General features: G+C 39.5%; 1 protein-coding gene across 5 annotated transcripts in view; it reads left to right on the top strand.

Moving 5' to 3' along the window:
- The window catches only part of Bnc2 (basonuclin 2), a 401,863-nt gene that overhangs the window by 371,172 nt on the left and 10,064 nt on the right, over positions 1 to 20,627 (top strand). For all 5 annotated transcript variants that reach the window (XM_021200278.2, XM_021200277.2, XM_029539739.1 and 2 more), the window contains one exon: positions 11,991 to 13,960. In XM_021200278.2, coding sequence (XP_021055937.1) covers positions 11,991 to 13,960 — 1,970 coding nt within the window. The remainder of the gene's footprint in view (positions 1 to 11,990; positions 13,961 to 20,627) is intronic.

Here is a 20,627-nt window from a genome sequence, read left to right as displayed (position 1 = left end):
CTAGAAATACACACCTCAACTCAAGAATGTCAGAAGAGCCCTGGCAAGTTTGGTTTATGGCAGAGCCCTGGCAAGTTTGGTTTATGGCAGAGCCAGCAGATTTATGGCTATCCCAGGACATCAGCTTCATCTTTATGTCCAAGAGGAGACAAAAACAAGGTCATTTGTGGGAAACCCCTCTCTTTCCTCTTGTTTCTGGTGTTTGCTCCGTGGAGTTCAAACCATCCCCTTGCTATCCTGAACATAAACGATGTACTCCCTGGACTCTCACTGGGTTCCATGTGAATGCCCAGTGTATAAAGAATTTGAGGAGAGTCTTGTGTACATTACTGCCACTGTCTTTGCAGAACCACAAAATCTGTTGGAGACTGTATGGATTTATGTGGATAATTATTTATATGGATTTATTAACACTTCACAAAAAAAGAGACGATTTGATCTTCAAGTTGCAGAATTTTCATAAGCCCTTCAAAGTTTCATTGGACAGTGGTGTGGGCAGGTATATCAAGGCCCTGTAGGAACTGATCAGGACAACTGCCCAAGTTTTAAGCAAAGTTGTGACTAAACTGTATATTTAGTTGACCAGGAATCAAAACTATCCCAGAGGACCCAGCACCTTTAATTGCATTATAGGTAAGCAGTTTAGGCATAATCATCAAGGCAGGAGATGCGGGGAGGATAGGATCCAGAATTCAAGAAGATCTAAGACTCTCAGAAAGTAAGGAATGCCTTCAGTTACAAATACTCAAATTCTGAAAAACAAAAGTAAAAATGCTGGAGTTTAAAACATTTTAATTCATATGAATTATGTTTAGAGTCTATACACAGGTGATGGAACAGTGTATAGTGGAACACAGTGGAACTCTGAACCTAATATCAGTAGGGTGTTTGCTTACACGTGGGGATGAAACTAAAGCTGAATGTTGGTGATGTGTTAGTGACAGCTGGGCATCCACAAAACCAAGACTGTCATTTTTATGTGTCCTTCAGCCATGTTCTTTATTATATTGTTCTCTACATAGAAATGCTTCTGTTATATTAAGAATAATTAAAATGGGCACTATCAGATGCAGAACCTATTTTAGCCTGTAGACTAGTTCAGAAGTAGATATTCTATGCTTCAATTCTATGCTTGTATGTAATTTTATAGCAGGGAGTTTAATATACTAGAAATACTAACTTAAAATATGGGATTTCTCCAGATTAAACATTAGCTCTCAGTGGTCAGGAGAGTCACGGGAGTCCATCCTTGGTCTCAGAATTTAAAGTTGGGGGAGGTTTTTTTTTTTTAATTTTGGAACTTATTTTTCTTCTTATTAAATATGAAAACATATTGTGCCTTCCAGTTTTTCTCAGCTTTGATTTACCATAGATATAGGTAACTTGAAAAATACTTTTGAATCTTTGAAATGTAATTTTAGACTTCGTTAGAATTTACTCCTCTGAATTTTATATGTAAGACACCTGCTTTATTTCTTTGCAGACAAATGCCCAGGCGAGACATGCATATGGCTGGTTCTAATTTGGACAGTCTGAAATGCCAAAGTACATTAACAAAGTCCTATTGGGCCCGAGAGCTTCTGTGATTTACTGTGCTGTAACACCAGGGTGATCTATCATAATCATAGTTCTAAAACTAAAAACAAGGTACAGGTTGTTACTGAGAGAAAAGGAGGTAGTATTCTGTAAAGTACATAGTCATGCCAGGTGTGTGTGTGTGTGTGTGTGTGTGTGTGTGTGTGTGTGTGTGTGTTTTCCTGTTAGTATTCTCCAACAAACCCAGAGTCTTCATTAGTACTAGGAAAGTGCTATACAACTGAGCTAAACACCCTGCTTATATGGGGTTGTTTAAAATCCAAAATAAAACAATATATTTTAAAAATTGGAATTAGCCCTTTAAAGCTAGTTTCTCTGGCACTTTGATAGGTGCTACCTTGTGTGGAAAGTTAATCATTTTTGGAGGGTAAATTGTTTAGCCTAATGACTTTTCACTTTTCAAAAATAACTTCACTGTGGAAAATATTTTCAGATATGAATCATCAAAAAAGTTACAGCTAACTGTATGTTAGAAATAAATTACCTAGATATAACGCAAAGTTACTGTGTGCTGCCTCCTTATCCTTAAACATCCAGTCTCATCCAAGGAGAAGCAGTCCTTGATTTTGTACTTTGGGCAGCTTCTCAAGAATGTGATATGCCTCACATCGTTATATCCATCCTATAAAGTGAGACCTTGTGAATGCTGAAGACAGATTTACAGTGAGGCTCATATACAGCTAAAAAAGGGAGATCATCTTCTGTGTTCACATGTATGTGGACATGCATGCACATGAGTGGGATGTTAAAATGTCAGTCCCGTGTACAGAAAATATAGAGAACAGGTTTCAACATTAGCACATCATCTAACAAGGACGAATAAGACTCATCTTGACAGAAGATTCTTCAGCGGGATGTTTTCTGAGAGCTTTAACACTCTAACTAATTGTGTATCCTTCTGTAACTATTCTTTGAGGGTAGGTGTGGAAAGGAATAGGAAGACATTTTGAGTCCAGTTTTTCATATAGAGATGTATTGAATTTAGTAACAGATTCTGCAATTATAGGAAATTTTGATACTGACAAACATCTTTCATGACCAAGACTGACTTGCTCAGATGAGGAAAAACATGTCAATTTCCAAAAGATAACCACTCATGCAAATGCAAGTAAAAATCCTCTTGTGAGGTTTGGTTTGGTTTGGTTTTTGTTTTTTTTTTGTTTGTTTTTTTGGGGTTTTGGGTTTTTGGGTTTTTGGTTTTGTTTTGTTTTGCTTTGTTTTGTTTTGTGGATGTCTGCCTTTTTGTTCATGCTACACCTTGATTTTTTTTTTTCCTTAAGGGACATATCTTTTACAGACCAGCAACAAGAAAATAAGAAGGTTATTGGTCAACATTGTATTTTTGAAGGTGAAATACACTCTTGAGAAATTCTGCAAAAAATACAAATTTACAAGTCATAGAAACTGAGTAGGGTTTTCAGTACCTAAAACAAATGTTGATTCTTTAAAAGTAAAGTCTAATTTGAGCCATTTGGTGCAGTCACGGTATGAATGAAGAGGTTTCATTCTGCCTACAGATATTACAGTTGTTACAGCTGGCCTCCTGGAAACCTTAGCTTCAAACGCTAGGCAAGCAGTCACATAAAAGGGCTCTGTGTGACCAGAGAGTAGTATAAGCTTTGTTTACTTACATAACCAAACCGCTCTGATGTATGTTGTATGTGCGAGTGGTACATCTCTCTTAGACAGTACCCAGAAGAAATTGGTTTAAATGTAAAATTTACTAAAACAAATGAGCGTGCCAAGAGCCTTTCCCACATGACTTCAAGTGTTTCTCAGAAATTATCACAAAATTGCTTAAAAACTTTCCCTAAGGAGTTCCCAGAATCTATTCGAACAGATTTTTTTTTGTGTGTGTGTGTTAGCATTTTATCTTCCCTTTTTGTTTGCGTGCATACATACATACACACACTTGGACACACATATATAGGCATATATGCATACAAACATTGGTCCATGGGCACTTACAAATGCCAAGTCAAATAAATTTGTGAGATAAACATAACTTTTTTTTTTTAAAGGGGGTGGATTCGTTCTGAAGTATCAGAATCCCCAGAACAGTTAAGGTTTGGGGCTAAAATAAGAATTTAAAAAGTTGGCTTGGCATTGGAGTGATAGTTTGACCTGAAGTATTTTCTTCTAACATGTATGTGCATCCTTAGTTTTAATGCCCTAAGGTAAGTCTCAGGAGAATGGAAGAGTACTGAAAGTTTGTGACTATTTAAGCCGTTTTATCAAAGCTGTTTGTGGTGCTCAAAGGCACGTGTTCCTCAAACTGCATCTCAATTGAGAAAATGCCCCTACAAGATCCAACTGCAAGGCATCTTCTTAATTAGTGATTGATGGGAGAGGTTTCAGCTCATTGTGGGTGGTGCCATCCCAGGGACGAGGGTCCTGGGAACTATAGGAAAGCAGGTTGAGCAAGTCATGGGGAGCAAGCCAGTAAGCAGCACTCCTCCATGGCCTCTGCGTCAGCTCCTGCCTCCAGTTCCTGTTCTCTTCCTTCAGATCAGGATGTGTAAGCCTTTTCTTCCTCAACTTTTCTTCTTCTTTTTTTTCTTTTTTTCCTCCAAGACGCCAACCTTACTTCATCTATAAAGTTGGAGGCATGTCCCCATTTGTTAGATTTCAGATAATAGTCTGAACTCGCTGTATTTGCCTCTTGTGAAATTCCTGGGTTGTGTTCTGACACATTTAAAGATGAGGCCAGCTTGAAAACAAGTGAAAAAAGGTGTCTGAGTGTCTCAGTGTGAGGTATGTGTGCATAATCCATGCCTAACACACTCTAGTATTAGCTCTGTGGACCAGAAGTCTCCAATGTTTATGAGTATATTGCCATTAATAAAAATACATAGAGAGTGTTTACCCTGACACAAATAGAACTTTCTAAATTCCTGTTTGAAAGTCAGTGGGATGGTTCAGTAGGGCAAAGCTCTTGCTGCCAAGCTTTGAAGACACGCCCTCCCTCCCTCCCTCCCCAAAATTCATCTGGTGGAAGGAGAGAACCAGCCTCCTAAGTATTCCTCTGACACACAAATGTGTGCCGTGGCTGACATATAACCAGACAGAAGCACCCATATACAACATAAATAAGCCTAGAAACTAGTGCTATGTCACTGTAAGTTCATGACTAGAATATTATCAAAAAATGTCTTTGTTGGTTAAAAACTTAGGTAGAAAATTTCATAGTTAGTACTCATATCACAGATTGCCTTACACAGTTTACTAGTTAAGACTAGGAATATGCATGTTTGTATTCTAGTCACGGGATAATTTAGGAGGCAGAAATTTGTATATGTGCAATGTTACAAAATTTACGTAATTTAACTTCAGGAAATTCACCACGTATACGTTAAAAGCAGTAAGGTTTTAGCTAAATATACAATGTGGTTTAGTCACTAAAACGTACACTTCTGACAGAACATTGTCATCACCTCAGAGTTCCATGACGCCGTGTTCAATCAGTTCCTTTTCACATCTTCAGTCACTGGTAACTAATCACAAGTCTGGTTTTCTTTTTTTTAAAGATTTATTTATTTATTATATGTAAGTACACTGTAGCTGTCTTCAGACACATCAGAAGAGGGCATCAGATCTCATTTCAGATGGTTATGAGCCACCATGTGGTTGCTGGGATTTGAACTCTGGACCTTCGGAGGAGCAGTCGGGTGCTCTTATTCACTGAGCCATCTCACCAGCCCAAGGCTGCTTTTTGTAATCCTTCTTTTCTAAATTTTCATTCATTGCATTGAAAGAGTATGCATCCATCTGGGACCTGATGAATAATACTTTGCAAAGTTATCTATGCTGTACAATGTGTTGAAAAGTTATTACTTTGTATTTCCCAGTAGCATCACATTGTACAGCTTGTTTCCATTTACAGCTTAAACCTCTAGAAGATGTGATACAATGTATAATGCAAGTTGTATGTGGCATGCTATCTCATTAGTTTTAACTGTTAAATTTTACCTGATAGGGTGTATTTAAGTGGCCTTGAAATTCCATAATTTCTATACCTTCTGTCTGAGATGTACCTCCTGCCTTGATACTTGTGTTAACCTGAAAGAACATGAACATTATATTGCCATTAGAAGCGGGTCGGGACTACTAATTGCCAGTGTAGTTGCGATGAACTCCTCTAATAAAGCATGCCATGCAAATCTAGACACCAAGTCAAAACACATTTCATAAAGTTTCATTTTTGTTGAAAGGAATAAGCATCCCTTAGAGTTTTGTGTCATTTAAGAATCTAAACATACAGAAAAGGACATAATTTTAGTTTTTAGTAACCATTAGAGGATTTTCTTTTATGACTTATATTTGACTTGAAATTTCTACTTTTTTTCCTATTCTGTTAATAGAAAGAGTGACTCATTCTATTTATATGCTCACATTAAAAATATTTTAATAACTATTTGAGAAATGTATGCAATGTATCCTGATCATATTCATTACTACTTTACCCACCCTTTAACATCTCCCTAATCTCCTCTCATCCCAGCTTCCTGTCTATTTGATTACGTTTAATAGCCTATCTGCTTCGGTTTCTATTACACATCCACTCCTTGGTGTGGAGCCATCCACTCAAGTATGGACAGCCTACAAGAAGCCACAGCATTAAAGAAAGTTGACTCTCTTTCCGCAGGAAGCCCTTAACTGTCCAGAGCCCCTCGGTGGCAAGGACTCAAGAGTCTCTCTCTCAGCTCCAGTGTTGACTTGCTTGATCTTGTATAGGTCTTGTGAAGTGAACCACAACTGCTGTGAGTTCATGAGTGCAGTGGTCCCGTCATGTCCTGAAGACAGTGTTTATCTTCAACTCTTTCTGATTTCTACCTTCCACAGACTTTCCATCTCCTCTTCCACAAAGCCCTGATCTTTTGGAAAACATATGATACATATTTCCAGTTTGGGCTGTGTATTCTACAGTCACTTATTTTCTATATTTGACCAGTTGTAAATTTCTTTATTAAACACACACACACACACACACACACACACACACACTCACACACATACACCAATCAACTAGACAAAGAAACTTCTCTGATGAGCTCTTAAGAACTGCACTAATCTAAGAGTAGAGAGATAGGAATTTACATGCTATTTTGATACTGTGTCTATTTAGCAAAATAATACTAGTTGGTTCAGTTCTGGAGTCTATGAATTCCCCAACTGGGGATTCTTGGCCAAATTTACAGAGCCAAGCATGTTTTTCTTTCTCTGGAGCAAACTTTTAACCAAATGAGGAAGTGATTGGTTACCTCTGTAATGGTTATGCCACTAATGCACCCATAAGCCTGTCTTTCCTAGCTAGTCATTATAGCAGTTCACAGGGTTAACATCAGGGTAATGGTAATATCATTGATAACATTTCAACCCCAGCAGCCCACAGAACACCTTTCAGTACTATAAGAGCTAGCAAGCAAGAAGCTTCATGATCAACAACTTTACTTTTCCATGTCCTATGATGTGAAAAGCTCTCATAGTACTGAAAAGTGTTCCGTAGGCTGCTGGAGTTGAAACATTATCAATAACATCACCTTTATCCTTGTGTAAACCCTGTGAACTGCCAAAATGGCATGATACATGCTGACACAGAAGCCATGGAGGAATGCTGCTTACTGGCTTTCTCAGCCTGCTTTCCTTTAGAATCCAGGACAACCAGCTAAGAGTTGATACCACCCACAATGGTCTGGGCATCTCTCATATCTTCAATGTCTTTGGTGTCATAATGTTTGCATTCTACAAGTATTCACTTCTTGGTTAGATTTTTTTTTTCAATTATATTTTCTTTAGGCTACAGTGAAGTTGGTTGCCCAGATTTCTTTCTCAGTACTGCTTGCCTCTTAACAGTTTATGCAATGCTGAGTGTGTATGCTTTCCATATGCACTGCATGTGGTGTGGCTCATAGTCTTCCATGAACAGGAAGAGGACAGTTAGTGGCCTGCTGTGAACATATGTGAGTTCATTCTTATTCTGATCTTTAGGTCATGTGGTAGTCCACCCCAGCACCACTTAGCTGGTCTCTCTTCCAACTTACCATCTCTGTTGTCCATCTTCCCAAATGACATTAACCAGCCAACCTACCATTGTACTTGGAAACAAATCTTGTAAGAGGCTGTGTGGAGAGTGTTAGCATGAACCCTTGCCATCCTGACTGCTAAAAGCAAAGTTTCTAAATATCATTCTTCTAGGCTAGGCATGGACTTCAGATACAGAGCGCTTCTTACTTTATTCAATACCCTGGGTTTAGTCCCTGTAATAAAAACAAACAACACCAAGAATCACTCTGCAGATCTATTTTAGAACAAATGGATATCTCTAAGGAATATGACATTGTCCGGGAAAAAAATAGGATGTCTTTTCATGGAACAGGGTTAAACGTTAATATTTTATTACTTTTAGACTTTTCCTGAACCTGATAAAACAGGTTTTTAATGCTTGACTAATGTTTCTCAACTGTTTAAATTAGTAGTCTAGCCAGTTATTTACAGAAATCCAGTACTTATAATCATACCTTACATTTAACTAACGGTGCAAATGAGTTTTGTGAGTGTGGCCATAATCTTCCTATGTCTACATATGACTGCATTTTGCTTTGCTAGCGCTCATCCCACGGTAGTATCTCATTTTTTATGACTCTGTTCATTTGAGACCGTTTATTTGATCATCTTCACTTCTCAAACATGGAGGCAATCTAGTTTTTCCTCCCAGTCAATCTTGAATCAATATTTAAATACAATAAAAGTAAAGTACTAATAAAAATTCATGTCTGTAGTTACTGTGATAGAATTAAGTTGCCTGAAAAGTTTTCAAATGGTTAATAGCCGTGTTAAATTACCTGCAGTTCATTTTTTAAGTTTTGTTGTTGTTGTTGTTGTTTGTTTGTTTCTTTGTTTATAAAGCCTTCAGTCTGACATGTAAATCAGTGGTTCCCAAACTATGGATTGTGACCCCTTCAGGCATATCCTGCATATCAGATATTTACATTATAACTCACTACAATAGCAAAATTACAGTTGTGAAGTAGCAGTGGTATGATTTTATGGTTGGGAACACCACAACATGATGAACTGTGTTAAAGGGTTGCAGCATTAGAAAGGTTGAAGACCACTCTAGATTATTGTAGGAGAGTCACCACACAAGACAAGGTCTATGTCCTATAGAGTTTCTGTAATGGTTTGCCCATTACCAGTGATGGTTTCTTCTTCCCTTAAGCCAGCTTACCCATGGATATACTAAAACAAGGAGCTTGTGGACTCCATATACATACCTTTCCTCCCCAGATTTTACATTTGCAAATATGATAGTTACTAGGTAATGTGATCAAATATGAATGAAAACTTCTTGGGAAATATCTAATCTTTATATTGCTGGGATCCAGAGGATACATTGACCTCCAGAAATTTGCGGTGTTCTTCACTATATTCATTAGTAGACATTATCTTGTATTTAATTTTACAGTTAAAAGTTACTTTTTGTGTCTCAGACGAATAGTTACATAGCTTTAATGACATAGCCTCAATTTTGGCAGAGGTAGCTACCCAGAACTAACAGAATTCTGAAAGGTAAATAGTTTAGAAGAAGCAGCAGGCACTGTAGCAGCCAGGAGTAAAAATAGGCCACGTAGGATGGCTATGTACCACGGGGAGAGATGGGAAGATGAGAGAAATAAGGTGATGGTAGTGGTTTTGATGATGGTTCATATTGGTTGCTATGGTTTCTGTGGCTCATTTAATTCCATAGGCTGTGGTCTGTGAATGTATATTGACCTGTAGTTTTAGATTCAGGATGCCTGGACAGAACTTGGAGAAGACATGATTATACACTGCTCGGGCTGGGGTTCCACTTAACAGAAAAGAGCAATCACAAGAGGCGATCAATACCAAGAATCAGTGGTATAAAGAGTCAGTGCATAGTTCTAAACAGCCTTGTTCTACAAACAGTGTACTCACTGTCCTGACTAGATAGTGTATCACAGAGTGGTGTTCACTGTGTACTGTAGAGATAGACAGTGAACTGAAACATCAGAATTTTGGCTTCAAGTCTTGGATTCCAAGTTCTTGGAACCTTGCAAGAGGCCCTACCCTTCACTTGTGATTTCTTATCTGTTTCAAGTTCCCCATACTCTGGATGTGATTGTGATGGCATGAAGGTGAGTGGTGCTGTCAATGAAACAATGCATTTACAAATCAGTTTCCTTGTTTACCTTGCTTGACCACCATCATTTCCTTCTGTTCCCAACATCTCAAAAATGGGACTCTGAGTAATATCAGTGGTTAGCAGTGCCATTGACCGGTAGCTATTGCAGCCCATGGCACTATACGCTTACTTTAAACAGAGAGGATGTTAGAACATTTCATCTTGTAGGCAATCATTTCTATGTATTTAGGAAGGGACAGACATTTGGGCAGTTTTCATAGGAAAGGATATCTACATGTGCTGACTATATAAACTGATATGTCATAGCTGCTTTCATAAAGCAACTCAGATATAGATAGCCACTCATTCACACTAGCTATGATTCCAAATATGACAGTGTCCAGAGAGAAGTTTATATCCAAAGTCTGAGGATAGACTTTTCTATTGCAAAAGGGGTGAAGGTTCCTTTATCCTCATGCCTGCCTCCGTAGAGTGACATTTCATGGAATCATGACATAGTTGTTGAAATGAGGGAATCAAGGTTGATATACTACTGTTATCAAATAGAGAGTCTTTCTGCACGTTTTGCTAGTTTTTCCACAAATGTGTTTTTTCTGGTCTAATATCCCTAGGATCACACAATTCTGTCTTAACCCCTCCTGCCTATAACTGTTGATTCCAAAGAAAAAAAAATTACAGACCATTCATATCACACTTTGAAGAGTTTTATCCAGTATTTTATAGACTACCTCTCAACTTTGGGTTTTCTGATCCTTTCTCATGATTGTGTTGAAGAAAAAAATGTTTATAAGACCACCCTTGGCAATCTACCATATGCCACCAGGAGTGCAAGATGCTGATATATCTTCCTCCATTGATGTTAAATTTGATCAGTCTCTCAAGGCAGTGCCTATTAGATTCTCTAGCGTCAAGTTATGATATTTGTCTTTGTAATTAATAACTGTGTTGTCATTTTTAAGTTTGTTTTGGTGCTGAACCCACGACCTCACACACGCTAATCAGTTTCCTGCAGCTGAACCACTTCTCTAGCTCCTGCAACACCATTTTGTTTTTCCAAAAGGTTTTGTGCTTTCTTAAGCTGATGGTCAGAGTTGGAGCAAGTGTCATGCACAGAGGGCTGCAAAGATCCCTGATCCTGGTGGGTCTAAGAAATGAGGCCTTAAAAGATTCACATAGTCATTATTTAACTGTTTGAATAGATTTCTCTCAGCCCATGCTAAAATGGATTGCCTGACATTATGTTGCAGGATTTTTAAGTCCTACCTCCAGGCAGATCTCATAGTTACTAGCAAAAATGAAAGTGTGAAATGCTTTTTAATGTATATTTAACAACACATAGTCTGATGGCGCTGATGTGTAGTCTCTATGGACTTCCTATGCTATCAGAGGAGGACGCTGCCAGACAACTTTAAATGTTTATTCTATCCAAAGCCATCACATGCTTTTCAAATATCTATTCCTGTCCTTTACAACAAAATCCTAAAATGTCATATACTTGAAGAGTACCTCAAATGTTAAATGGCTGGATTACAGTCACTTTTCAAGAAGGGGAAAGGTGCCATTCACAAGTGGTTTTTCCTTTCCTCCACCTCATGAAAGCCCCCTCTCTCGGCCAGGATTAAAGCACAGCCATCTTTAGAAGACAGTGTGCTTTGGAGTGCTGGAGTTAGGACAAATAAATGCTATTTTACTGATTTTTTTTTCTTAGATTCCAAAATTCACATATCTCCTACTTAATGGAATATCTGTCATTGCGTCTGGTGACATGTCTGCTTGAATTGAAGAAGTACATTTCATGTACTTGATTCTTTCCTATGGTGTCGTTATTTAATGAAGATTAGGGTATAATTTTTTTTTTTTTGCATTTTTCCTAGGCTACACGGCAAGAGTTCACATCTTATACTAATCTATGCTAAATAGTTGCATGGTATAGATCATTGTTTTTAAAATGGCAGTACTGAAGGCATTTTAGATCACAGAGCCCCAGTGGCCTGCATTTTGTTTGCTCTGACATTATTAAATTCAATCTGTTTCTGTAACTGTGACTGTAATTGCTACATTTGCATGGCAGGAAAGTTTGCTTCCTGTGTTAACTTTTACTAACACTGCTTTCTGTTCTTGCTCTCTGCATTTCATAAGCTGGCAGAGCACCTTCAGTTGCATCAAATAATTATGCACAATCAATAAGTTTCTGTATTTGTCTTTGTTGTTTCTTTGATGTCGCCTGTAGGACGCTGCTGGCAAGGTACTGGACCGCTGGGCCATCATGTCTCGAGAAGAGGAAATCATCACCCTTCAGCAGTTTCTGCGGTTTGGGGAAACCAAATCCATCGTGGAGCTGATGGCAATTCAGGAGAAAGAAGGGCAAGCCGTGGCTGTACCGTCTTCCAAGACAGACTCGGATATAAGGACTTTCATTGAGAGCAATAACCGCACCAGGAGTCCTAGCCTCCTCGCTCACCTGGAGAACAGCAATCCTTCCAGCATCCATCATTTTGAAAACATACCAAACAGCCTTGCATTTCTGCTTCCATTCCAGTATATAAACCCTGTCTCTGCCCCACTCTTAGGGTTGCCACCCAACGGGCTGCTTCTAGAGCAGCCCGGACTGAGGCTGAGGGAACCAAGCATTTCAACTCAGAATGAGTACAATGAGAGCAGTGAATCTGAAGTGTCGCCTGCACCATATAAGAGTGATCAGACGCCCAATAGAAATGCCCTGACTAGCATCACTAATGTGGAACCCAAAACCGAGCCAGCATGTGTCTCCCCCATTCAGAATTCTGCCCCAGTCAGTGACCTAAGCAAAACTGAACACCCAAAAAGCTCATTCCGGATTCACCGTATGAGAAGGATGGGGTCAGCCTCGAGGAAAGGAAGGGTATTCTGTAATGCTTGTGGGAAGACGTTCTATGACAAAGGTACTCTCAAAATTCACTATAATGCTGTTCACCTGAAGATTAAACACCGATGTACCATTGAAGGTTGCAACATGGTCTTTAGTTCCCTTCGAAGCCGGAATCGCCACAGTGCAAACCCCAACCCCCGCCTTCATATGCCTATGCTAAGGAATAACCGAGACAAAGATTTAATCCGGGCTACATCAGGAGCTGCCACTCCAGTCATAGCAAGTACAAAATCAAATCTCACACTCACGAGTCCTGGCCGGCCCCCGATGGGTTTTACCACCCCTCCACTAGACCCCGTCTTACAGAACCCTCTCCCAAGCCAGCTGGTATTTTCTGGGCTAAAGACTGTACAGCCGGTTCCTCCTTTTTATAGAAGTTTACTTACTCCAGGGGAAATGGTGAGTCCTCCAACCTCCCTCCCAACCAGTCCCATCATTCCAACCAGTGGCACCATAGAACAGCACCCTCCTCCACCCTCTGAGCCAATAGTGCCAGCAGTGATGATGGGTACTCATGAGCCCAGCACTGACCTGGCACCTAAGAAAAAGCCTAGGAAGTCAAGCATGCCTGTAAAAATTGAGAAGGAAATCATTGACACTGCTGACGAGTTTGACGATGAGGACGACGATCCTAATGACGGCGGGACCGTGGTCAATGACATGAGCCATGACAATCATTGTCATTCCCAAGATGAGATGAGCCCAGGCATGTCCGTGAAGGACTTCTCTAAGCATAACAGGACCCGGTGCATCTCAAGAACTGAAATAAGAAGGGCTGACAGTATGACGTCTGAGGACCAGGAGCCTGAGCGGGACTATGAGAACGAGTCCGAGTCTTCAGAGCCTAAGCTGGGAGAGGAATCCATGGAGGGGGATGATCACATTCACAGTGAGGTGAGCGAGAAGGTCCTGATGAACAGCGAGAGGCCCGATGAGAACCACAGCGAGCCATCCCACCAGGACGTCATCAAGGTAAAGGAAGAATTTACAGACCCCACTTACGACATGTTTTACATGAGCCAGTACGGACTATACAACGGTGGGGGGGCCAGCATGGCTGCCCTGCATGAAAGTTTTACATCGTCTCTGAATTATGGAAGCCCTCAAAAGTTCTCCCCTGAAGGTGACCTGTGTTCTAGTCCCGACCCCAAAATCTGTTATGTGTGCAAGAAGAGCTTCAAAAGCTCCTACAGTGTGAAGCTTCACTACAGGAACGTTCACTTAAAAGAGATGCACGTCTGCACGGTGGCTGGCTGCAATGCTGCCTTCCCCTCTCGTCGAAGCAGAGACAGGTCAGTAAATCTCCATTGGCTCCTCCTGCTGAGGGTGGGGGTACAGTTCAGTCAAGGTTAGCCGTTTGTGATGCACTGTAAGGACCGCCACATTGACCACGTGACCACTAAACTGCCATGCTCATTAGAGGATTTGCATATTCAGTGCTTGTTATGATTAAGCATGCAGAATCTTGTCATCTGGTAATGCATGCCATCTTTCTCTGTGTATGTGTATATGTATGTGTACGTGTATGTTTCCATGCATCTAGGTGTGAGTAAGTTAACAGTACACAGTTCCTTAGAAGGAAGCCACAGCTTCTGTCATTCATATATATATATATATATATATATATATATATATATATATATATATGCGCTTTGCCTTGTGGCTTTTAAATTAAACCAATATATTATCTTCACACACACATATTTATCCAATATAGAAACAGAAATTTACGGATGGAAAGAACCATAGGTCCAGGACATCGAGACAGCCTGCATTGCCGTAGGTATAACCAGAAATGTTACCATTCCTTACATGAGTATTTAGTGTGTTCTTCAATTCTTTAAGAATCATGAAACTTTCAGAAGATGAGGCCAAAGTAATTGTTGATATGGTGAAAGAGTCTGGTGGTGTGGATTTCTTTATTTCGCCTCCATAGTATCTTTGGGCACATCTTCAAAATGTAATCTGCCGTGAGACGTCACCAGAGAAGTGGGGGCATGCCTACATGCATACTTTAGGATCAGCTAGAATATACTATGTACAGCCCTCAGATGACATCACTCTCTAGTTATGTAACTGTAGTTCTGAAACCATGAGGCTTAAACAGAAGCAGCTGGTCCTAAACCTACCATGTTCTTCATTAACTCCATTACAGTACGAATGGAATGTCAGGGGGCATTCATTGGTGGGCAGCAAGGTGATCCTTCACTTACAGAGGATGAGCCTTTGAACAAGACTTTTATATAGTACCCCAGGCCAACTCAGATCTTCCTACTTCAAGCGATGGATTAGTTAGTAATTTACACTAACTTTAATATTTTCAGATAGAGTTGTATTTTATATAGAGAAAAAAAAGTAAAATTAATGAGTTTTCCAAAGACCTACCACCCTATTCTAGAGTTTCTTTGTTGGTTTTGATGAAGCATAAAGTAACAAAAGTCCCACTGGGGCTGATGTGGCAGTACATCCTGTAATCACAGCACTTGGAGGAGCTAGGGACAGCCAGTCAGACCCCAGTGTGGGCTAGCTACTAAAACACTGTCCTGACTTGAATTCCTATATAACTCTGCAAGGCAGTGTAACCTGTCTCTGAAACATTTTTATATGAAAGATTTATTAATGAATATACATATTTTTTCTTTTTACTGACACAGAATGGGCCAAATTCTATTCCTTTAATGATTTCTCACCTCTACTATTCTGGCTCTATTTTTAAGGGGGGGGTATGTTATTTTCAATTCCAAGCTCTCACTGAGAGTTTCAAGGAAGTCCAGATAGTATACCTATACTTTAATACTATCACCACACATTCCAGAATTGTAATAGTGTTCTCTCAGATTTCAAGCAGTATATTAGTAATGATAAGGTTAATGCATTGAAAATTTTTCATTGAAAAATTTAAACAAATATAAAAGACTTGTGAGAACTTGCATAAAATATTTATAAAAATGGAGTGTTTGAAGAGAAGCCAACACTTAAGCTTATTTGCATGAATTCCTTTCCCATTTTAGTTTGCTGAAAACATCACAGTTCATAACAGTGAACTAAATAGCTAAGGATAACATAGGGATCCAAGCCTGGTGCTTTTACTAATGAAGAATCACTAGAAAATACAAGTTCTCCTGTATCTGTGTCCCAACACAAAAGGAGGTGCTATGGAGATAGAATTTGTTTGTCTGAAGGAAAATATTTACTGACAGAAAAAGAATATTTTAGTTGCCACTTTCATTATAAAGACTTGGGAGATTAGCCAATGCCAGCCACACAGAGGTTAGAGATGTAGTCTTCTAAGTATAGATGAGCTGGTTCAAGAGACAGTCGATGCATTGATGAAGGGATGGTATACTTACTATACCTAAACTTCTTCACTTCAGATTTTTATCACATGATAAATGATAAAATTCAAATTAAAAAGATACTATAAAGTGAGAACTTTTTATTCTTGATTTTAATTTGGCGTTCTAATTGATAAACAGATCTTTTGATCCCAGGTTAATTTTTTTAAAAAAGAAATAATTTTAAGTTTGTCTTTTTTTTTTTTTTTGTTCAAAGAAAAGTATTCATCCTGTTGATATGATGACTTAAATTATCATAGTGCTGTGAGGGTAACTGCCACCAAAATAACAAGAAACAGTGATACCATTGAATCTTCTTGACTCTTGGCCTTGGAACATAATTAAATTCCTCTTTCAGACTTTAACCATCTTCCATCAATGATGTCAGCCAGTGGCTGTGTCCCCTGTGCAGAGACTCTCTGGTCTTGTCTCTGATCCACCTTCAGTTTACCTTTTTGGGTCTTCTCGTTAACCGTTATGCGGATTTCAGAGAGCCTGTCTTCCCACCCTCTTCCTTCAGTCAACTTCAATGGATTAAAGCCAGGAGGACTTTCTTACCTTTCTCTTTAGCCAACAGGCCTTTCCAAGAAACTCTCTCCTTTGTCTTTAGACCTCCTGCCTCCAAACTGTTTCTGACTACTCTGAAGAGGCCTGGCTTCATCCATCCTTGACCTCACAGTGTCTTCCTTGTATAAATAAAGCAGCAGTACTATCCCGGGGACAGCAGAAATAAGACTTCACAAGGTTTCCTCTTTCCCTCAGTTTACCAGTGCCTTGACTGTCGGGCTGAAATACCTTACAGGAGTTGGGCTCACAAGGGAGTGCGTTCGGGTCTTCTTAGGCATGTGAATAAGACGGAGATGGAAAGATGTTAGGTGATATGGTTTGGGTTTGACAGTGAGAGAAAGACATTCATGTAAGGTTTGTCAGGGAGCCAGTAGACCGGGGTTATCAGAAGTGGCCTTCTGTGCATACTTGTCCATAATGGTATATTTGATCAATCAGAAGTCCACATTAATGACAAAAAACAAGCTAATATACACAACTCATTTACCTAATCACTAACTAGCTGGGAAAATGACCTTTTTTTTTTTTTTTTTTTTTTTTTCTGAGTGACTGAGTGAAATGTAAATCATTTCCTCTCTGAGGGGTCTGGAGCTTGAAGAGGATTACCACATTGCTTCCTTATTTATCCCCTGATTTTTTTGCGGCTGAGTTGTGGTTGTGTCAGGGAACAGGAGGCTGGGAGATATATAATTATATATATACATATATACATACATATATATATATACATATATACATATATACATATATACATATATACATATATACATATATATATATATATATATATATATATATATATATATATATATATATATATAATCTCCCATGAAGAAGTTCTGACCAAGTGGCCTGGAGCTATAGTGTTCATAAAAGCATGATAGTCACACTCAGCAGAATTTAGTTTACCTGGACTGTCATCTCATCCTCTGACTTAATCTTTGATCCTTAGGATGGTCCACTGACCGCTCACCTGTTTATAAGAAAAACCCATCTATTTTCTTCTTATTTGGAGTGGGGGTGGCAAACCAACAGCTAAATCAAATTCTGTTTACTTCCCTCAGTTTGCTCCTCATTTGCTTTGGTGGTTAGAGATTTTAAAACCCCATCAGTTGAAATGAATGGTCTGTATAGAAAGACATTGTCATCCTTGTAACCTTTGTTTGTTCCTTTGTTACCATCTCACAGTAATTGCTGGAGTTTGTCCTACATTTTACCAGGAAGGTAAATGCCTCCTCTTGGTATTTAAGGTGTGTGGGGGTTGGTTCAGCCAGATGAATACATTTTAAAACAAAATAATATCTGCCTAGGGTGATTTATAAATAAATATGAGGCAACCATTGATTCCAAGTGTGAACCTTCTTTTTGATTGCTAGTTAAGTCAGTCCAAATTTAAACATGTAAAATTCTTGATTTATATGGAGGTAAGACATCTGTATTTGGTTTGTTAAAACCTGCTGATGTCTCCAGAACTAAATCTGTTCATGTATAGGCCTCTGGGAAGCCATAGCTAAACGCAGACATGTATAGGTTTCGCTCACCTTATTACCTGACTTCCAGCCCTGTACAGGTGTGCAGGAATAAATTAACATCTGCCCCTCTGACGAGCCACTGCATATATTAACAACAGAGGTGAAGATGTGAAAGCATGCTACCTGCCTCCTGCTCTCACCTTCGCAGAAGAGCAGCATCCATTTTTCCATCCTTCTCTACGTTTGGAAACTTATAGAGAACTTTTATAGAGAGAGCTTTTCAATAAAGACCAGGCGACACCTTCAAGACACGAGCCACTTAGCACCAATTCAAGGGAACTATTAGTATATGTGCCCTAATGTAATTAGCTGTCAAATAGTGTGTTAATCCTCAGAGGAGAGCCTCTTAATAGATAACTGCTTCACTGCCTACATTGTGCCCAATCAGATCTCACTTCCCTGTTTTCAGAATTCTTTATAAAGTGGAGTTGTGTAGGTCCTCTGGCCTTAAGAGATGTTTCCCCACCCAGCTCCTCTGTTAGGTTTCACAATAGAGGCAGAAGATCAATAGGCCTTTTGTACTTATCTCCATTACTCTCCATCAAAAGCAAACAAAATAAATCCCCCTCCTGAGTAATTGCTAGCTGTGCCCTCCTCAAGCAAAACTTTGGTAGTAAGATAAACTTCGGTGTCATGCTTGTCCCTGGGGTTCTTTTTATACACTGGGAGAAGAGCAATGAGAAAAAAAAAAAAAAAAAACCGGTCTCCTTGTATCATGGGGAGAGACTCTGTCAAGCCTAAAGTGAGCCTTGGATCTTCCTAATGACCTCCTGTTGGCCCAGCTGGATGCATGACAAGCTCATTTAAACCTTTGCTGACCTTTCACTCCTCCAGAAGAACTGCAGCCTTCAGTGCCACCATCTTCAGAGCTGTGCACCACAGAGACAGCACTGGGGCCAGCAAACCATTTCCCTTGCTCGTGCAAAGAGGTATTTTATAAATGCTGTGGAGCGAAGGTCCTATTAAATCTCCTGTGACTGTGCAGCTCCTGCAACAAAAAGAACACTTCCAAACAGCCTTAATGCTTGCCCTTCCCTAGAAAGGATCAGGCCATTGTTTTTATCAGCATTGTCTGGGAAATTCTGGCAAAATACCAAAGAAGGCATATCTTTAGTACCCAGGCAGTATGGTTCATGACATACTGACATGGCCGCCAAGGGGTCATTCCCACTTCCTGTTTCTGGGCCACCAAAACTAGTAGACTTTTTTTTTTTTCCTGTTACTCTTTCTTTCTTATATGAAATGTCATTTGGCATACTTGTTTTTGCAAAATCTTTATTGTAGGAAGGTGGCGTGAGGCTACACATACACATTAATATTTTCTTAGGCAACCCTGGTAGGATCCTTCCCTCTAGTCACCTGTGTAACCCTGGCAGCGTCCCTGCCCCTTAAGTAAAAAGCTTCTACACATCTACCTTTAAGTATTGTTTGCTCCTTGTTTCCAAAGACAAGGAGAGACGGAGAGACACTGTTGCTGAATCTCACTCCGAGTTTGTCCTTATTGTTTCCTAAGACTACTCAGAAATGATGTGATGTTTTCCCAGTAAGACTCAGGACCTTCAAAATGACGAATATGGCAGTCTGTGAAAGAATTTTGTACTTGCCAAGAAATTATAGTGTTAAAAATTTAAAAGGAGATCTAGTGACCTTGATTCTCTAGTGCCAAGACTTGAGAAGCAGGCATGCCAAGTTGCCAGGTCAGTGGAAGAGAGAACACATTTCAGGAAAGGACAGTTTTTCTTCAGTCATTTCACATAAGGCTACACTTTAGAAAAATACCTGCATTTTATGTCTGAATGTTTGAATTAAAACGAGAGTTGTAAATTCCTGGTAAAAAGCTGTCAGGCTGACGTGTTAGTGATCTTAACTCCAGTATTTTATGGAGTTTATTACTTCTTTTATTAACTAAGGGGGAAAATGTTACCCATTCCAATTTAATTCTTTTTCTTGCTTGCTCTAATTTTTACTTTACCCTGGGAGAGGGAGAGAGACAGAGAGACAGAAAGACAGAGACAGACAGACCAAGTGATTTTACCTGAAGGCATGTGGGTGATGGCTCAGTCTCACCTGTGCATAGATACATCTGTACCATACCTGGCTACTTTGAGCCATACTCACGGTCTCATGTAGGAGCACCATGTGTGTGTTTATATGTGGAAACACACTTAAACAGAAACACGCAGATATATCTTAGAAAATGATAGATGAAGTTACTCCCATCACAGTGGGACATTGGAAGCTTTTCTAAGTAAAACTGCAGAGATTGAGCTAAGAACAGGCCCTGGGAAGGAGGCCTCTGAAGGCTGATGGTTGGATGAGCGAGCTGCTGTAACTCTGTCACTCAGGGGCACTGCTGGGTCACTCTGCTCACTAGTAATTGTGTTTTACAGACTTCTAAAGCAATTGGCTCAGTCAGTCCCAATTCAATAAAAGAGGAGAGAGGGGAGAGAGAGAGAGAAAGAGAGAGAGAGAGAGAGAGAGAGAGAGAGAGAGAGAGAGAGAGAGAGAGAGAGAGAGAGAGAGAG

Source organism: Mus pahari, chromosome 6 (genome assembly GCF_900095145.1).
Source record: "Mus pahari chromosome 6, PAHARI_EIJ_v1.1, whole genome shotgun sequence".
NCBI classification, from domain to species: Eukaryota; Metazoa; Chordata; class Mammalia; order Rodentia; family Muridae; genus Mus; species Mus pahari.
This window is presented reverse-complemented; position numbering and strand designations above follow the sequence as displayed.